This window comes from Teleopsis dalmanni, chromosome 1, assembly GCF_002237135.1.
Source record: "Teleopsis dalmanni isolate 2A chromosome 1, ASM223713v2, whole genome shotgun sequence".
NCBI lineage: Eukaryota > Metazoa > Arthropoda > Insecta > Diptera > Diopsidae > Teleopsis > Teleopsis dalmanni.
The window spans coordinates 115,128,472-115,133,089 of record NC_051846.1 but is presented as its reverse complement, the minus strand read 5'-3'; the positions used below and the strand labels follow the sequence as shown (position 1 = coordinate 115,133,089).

The window sequence follows — 4,618 nt, the reverse complement described above, 5'->3', positions numbered from 1 at the left end:
CTTTCCTTGAGCAATATGCGTCAAGTAGTTGTACTCCTCAGTTCTTTTCATGGCTAAGCTAAATACTGCCAGTCTTCCTCCAGAAATAGGTCATTTGCTCACCACCATATAATGGATTTTACTGCAATTTAATTTTAGCGCTGTATTCTCTGCACTACAATGCAACAATATCTAAATGGTTCTGTAAGCAATTTATCACTATAAGCACTGTAAATTGTGTATGGGTTCCCCATTAACCATAATTCCATCTATCACGTCGTGTAGTGCTTCTTTGAAAATGTTTTCCGAGTATATATTGAACAGTAATGATGACAGAATGCACCGTTGGCGAACCCCGCGCTTTATTTCTACTTCTTGCGTGAAGTAACTCTAAAACCAAACTAAGTATCACTCATTTGTTCCTCGGGTTTCGGATAAATTCTATTATGTATAATTCGAAGGAATATCTTTAACACATGACTCATTAAGCTGACTGTTCTAAAATCTGTACATATTTTTGGTGTACCTTCCTTTGGAATCGTAATAAACACAGATTAGAGCCAATCGTTTGGTATCTGACGATTATCTATTATAAATTTTATTAAAAAATCTTGTTAAATTACGTACGCCATTATCTTTGAATAACTTTACCAATTCTGTTGGTATTTGGTCAGAACCCACCGTTTTTCCTATTTTTGCACCATCAATTACGTTTTGAAATTCATCCAAGGTTATTTGTGGATCTGAATCACCTCTTAGATCGGGTGTCACAGATGATCGGTTGCTCGCAAATAGAGTTTAGATATAACTTTTCCACATGTGATATGTTTCGTCTTTTTCTGTTATGTATTTACCTTCGTTATTCATATGTATGCTTCTCTTTCTTCTATTAGATGTCGTCATACTTCTAATTTTTTAATACCCCTCTATCTCCTCACTTTCATTTTTGCGAAAATCTTCTTTTGCTTTTCTAATAAAAACACGTATAGATCTGTGTATAACCTTCTATTTCCGAGTATCTTTATTTTTATACCGACCTTTTTCGACCTTTTTCATCTGTCATCCAAACTTATTTCCTTCTAGATCTGAACACGCCCACTTCATTGTTTGCTACTTCGATTATTGTGTTTTTAATTGTCATAGATATTTCCTCAATGAGCATGTCCACATGTTGCAAACTTGATAACCTGATTTCAATTTCATTTGCAGCTCGCATCCTCAAAGCTGGGCTTCTTAATTTCTGTACATTGAGTTTACTCCTCAGTTGAGCTGAGATCGTCGCTTTGAATTTAATGTTGCTTTTTAACAGCTAGCACGTTGTGATCAGATCGAACATTTGCACCGGAGAATGTTTTTGCGAATTTTATTGAGTTCTTATGTCTTCCAGCTATTGTTATAAAGTTAATTTGGTTACGAATGACCCTGTGTGCTGTATCGACTGGTGACTTCCAGGTATAGTCTTCGGTTTGGCAATTTAAAAAATGTATTGCAAATAATCTAATATATAATATATATTATAACACTAGATTAGTAATCTTTTTTATTTTTTGAGTTATTAACTATAATTATAATTTAATGACTAAGTGGGGAAGAATATTTTTAGAATAATTCAAATTAAGTCAAATATATTATTCTTTTTAAAAAAGGATAATAATTCTTAAATGAATTGTTGATTGGGTTGGAAAAAAATTATACAAAAGTTATAGATTAACTGAAACTGACAAGAACCTCTGACATTGTAATCAAAAGATTATAAAAACTTTATTATGCTGATATATTTTTGTTTTTTTGTTTTAAAACAAATATTTACTAAATATGTTGATATGATATGATCAACTTTAAAGTTGTCAACTTTAAAAAACCACTCTAAAAAACAACTTTAAAAAAATTAATAATAATTAATTTAGTTAAAACCAAGAAAACTAATAAAAAAAATAATTTCTAGCATGTGTTACCCCTTGTGACAATTTTGGCGGCGCCACTGGCTATTTATGTAACCAAATTATAGGTACAATGAACTGCAGTTATCATATTTTTATTTTTTTTTTCTTTGCACGAAATAAAATATTTAAATAAATTATTTATACATAATATTTTCTGTCATCAGCGGTTATTTTTTATATTATTCATTTATAACAAATAACATTTTTTACCCAAAAAAAAACCATCGCTTTGCATCGCTTTATAACGTATACACGGTTTTTTAGTCCACTTGATTTTAAAAAGGTTAGATTGAAGATTAGGAATTGCTTCTAGCGTCTTGTAAAAGTGATTGCAAGGCAAAGATGAGTGAAATTTGGAATAAGAATCACTATTTATTCTCTCTTGCCGATGCAAATTCACTGCCTCCAAGGCCAATGAAAAACACCTGCGTCAGTTTTACAAAAACAAACCATGGAACTATAGAATTATATCTTATACAATAATAACATATCACCTGTTTCGGTAAAATATTCTATTCAAAACCCTTGCAAAAATAAAGTGCAAGAATGAAATACCCTAAAGTCTATATAAGAGTGTTATTAATGGATCGCGGAACTAATCTTTGATCACTTTCGAACAATAAATTTCTTATCGCAAAGAATGCATTTTTACTGCTGGGCAGTGCCGGTTTTAGCGCTATCAGCGCCCCCTACCTACTATTTAAAACCATGTGAAAAAGCGAAAAAAACTAATTGTATGAAATGAGAACAGTAATGAAATTATAAAAATAATACTTTGTCATAAAAATACTTTTTATTTTACGTAAAACTAATACAATAAATTTAAAACAATAAGGCATAATGAACCTCATATTATGTATTTTTATATGCAATAAAAAATAATATTCATGTATACTGATATACTTTCTTAAAAATTTCAAATGTACATATATATATTTGATATATATATTCTTGAAAATACTAATAAAATATTACTTTTCTGGCCTTTCTATCGGCAAACTCTCTTTCTACTGCATTAAAGCCTATGTTTTGTGCAATTTCGTTTTCGATTGACAAAGTTGCCAAGTTTGTTAACATGGGTTGAGACATTGTCGATCACAGATAGTACCTTTTATAAACACAAAGTATTAAATAACTTTAGTTTAAGTGCGATTGGAAATGAAAAGACTTAATAGAAAACTATTTTTTACGTCGATCTGGCGCCCCTGGGCCGTCGCCCCATCTCACCCACCCCTAACGCCGGTACTGATGCTGGCATTATCTTGCAGAACACAACAGCCTTGTCTTCACGCAATTGCAATTCGATGATAAAATTGGAAAGCATGAGTAAAACAATATGTACACGGTATGTATACCGCGATTTACTTGGGAGAATAAAACGTATAAAAGCAACAATTTACTTATAAAGAATTTGTAGAGTGCTTTGAAGCTGCTTCGTTACACATCAGCAAAATGAATTATTTAACATCCGCCATGTTACTAGTTTTGGCCATCTCATCCTGCAGTGGCTACAGTTTTTTGATTCCTGCAAGTAAGTAAATATATTCACATGTGGAACTGTGTGTCACTAAAAAGAAATAAATATAAATATGGATAAATATGGAAATAAAATCGATCATATAAAAGTATCAAGTTTAATGTAAATTATTTAATTAATAGAAATTAGTCATCCTGGCATTTGTATATTTAATGGTTTATTTTTGCAAAGAGGCGATAATTCCTTACCTTCTTCTTGCCAAAATATGCGCTGCAACGAGGATGGTTCAATTCTCGTTCAAGGGTAACTAAACTTTCAATATTGAACAAAACGATTGTTATACATTTTCAATGTTTTTTTCAGTTGTGGTCATTTTGAAACGACGGATTGTCGTGTGGTTGATCCTATCAATTTACACAAACCATATCCAGATTGTTGCAAAATGAACTTTATGTGCACTGGGACCAGTGGACAAGTGGTCAATCTACAAGTCTCTCCACTAGAACGCCATTTGTATTGAACTGGTTTCTGATATGAATCATCAAAAATAAAATATTGTTTTAATTCTACTTAATTAAATTAAAATGTTGGTCGAAATCACGTTTAAAATAAAATATAACTTCGGCTTAACTGACATGTTCCGTTTTTTTTCGATTTCATGCACAGAATTTTGAGTACACAACACATCTAATATTGCATCCAAAATAACAATCACATCTTACAATTACATTTACCATATCCTTAATATTGACAATATAAATTATGTTTGTACGTAATAATCCTAACTGATCAACGCAAACTGATTTTAAAAGCTAAATATCTGTAAAGTTCAGAAAAATGTTTTCAGATCTGTTCTGCAAACCAATTAAGATCGGAATCGAATCTAACCATCCAAACCTTAATGCTTGAAATCCAATATTTACGAATCCAAGTTTTGCACTAATTCTGATTAAAGGGGCTCCGACTTCCAAACAATCGGAATTGTTGTCGATTTATATCCAAGCAGTCGTAAGGCAAACAAATTGCAGAAATGGAACAAATTAGTTAAACACGTGCGGGTAGATAAAGAAGAACGAGTAAAATAATAATAAAGAAGTTAATAAATAAAATAAATAAGAACTTAAAATTAAAATGTAAGTGTATATTACACTCTCTCTGAAAGGTAATTTAAAATTGAATTTATTAAAATGCAGAGAAAACTAAAACAGCGAAGCAGAAA

The 4,618-nt window shown here is 31.1% G+C and overlaps 1 protein-coding gene across 1 annotated transcript; it reads left to right on the top strand.

Moving 5' to 3' along the window:
* Nucleotides 1-3,324: 3,324 nt before the first annotated feature.
* LOC119665969 lies at nucleotides 3,325-3,968 on the top strand. The gene is made up of 3 exons (XM_038075228.1): nucleotides 3,325-3,453; nucleotides 3,582-3,702; nucleotides 3,763-3,968. The coding sequence occupies exons 1-3, from the start codon at nucleotides 3,375-3,377 to the stop codon at nucleotides 3,917-3,919; spliced, it is 357 nt and encodes a 118-aa protein (XP_037931156.1). The 5' UTR covers nucleotides 3,325-3,374; the 3' UTR covers nucleotides 3,920-3,968.
* The last annotated feature ends 650 nt before the right edge of the window (nucleotides 3,969-4,618 follow it).

Excerpts from the sequence above, each read along its gene's own strand:
- LOC119665969 (XM_038075228.1), top strand. The coding sequence starts at position 3,375 with ATGAATTATTTAACATCCGCCATGTTACTAGTTTTGGCCATCTCATCC. Across the intron at positions 3,454-3,581 it reads CAGTTTTTTGATTCCTGCAA|AAATTAGTCATCCTGGCATT; the intron begins GTAAGTAAATAT and ends TTTAATTAATAG. Across the intron at positions 3,703-3,762 it reads GGTTCAATTCTCGTTCAAGG|TTGTGGTCATTTTGAAACGA; the intron begins GTAACTAAACTT and ends TGTTTTTTTCAG.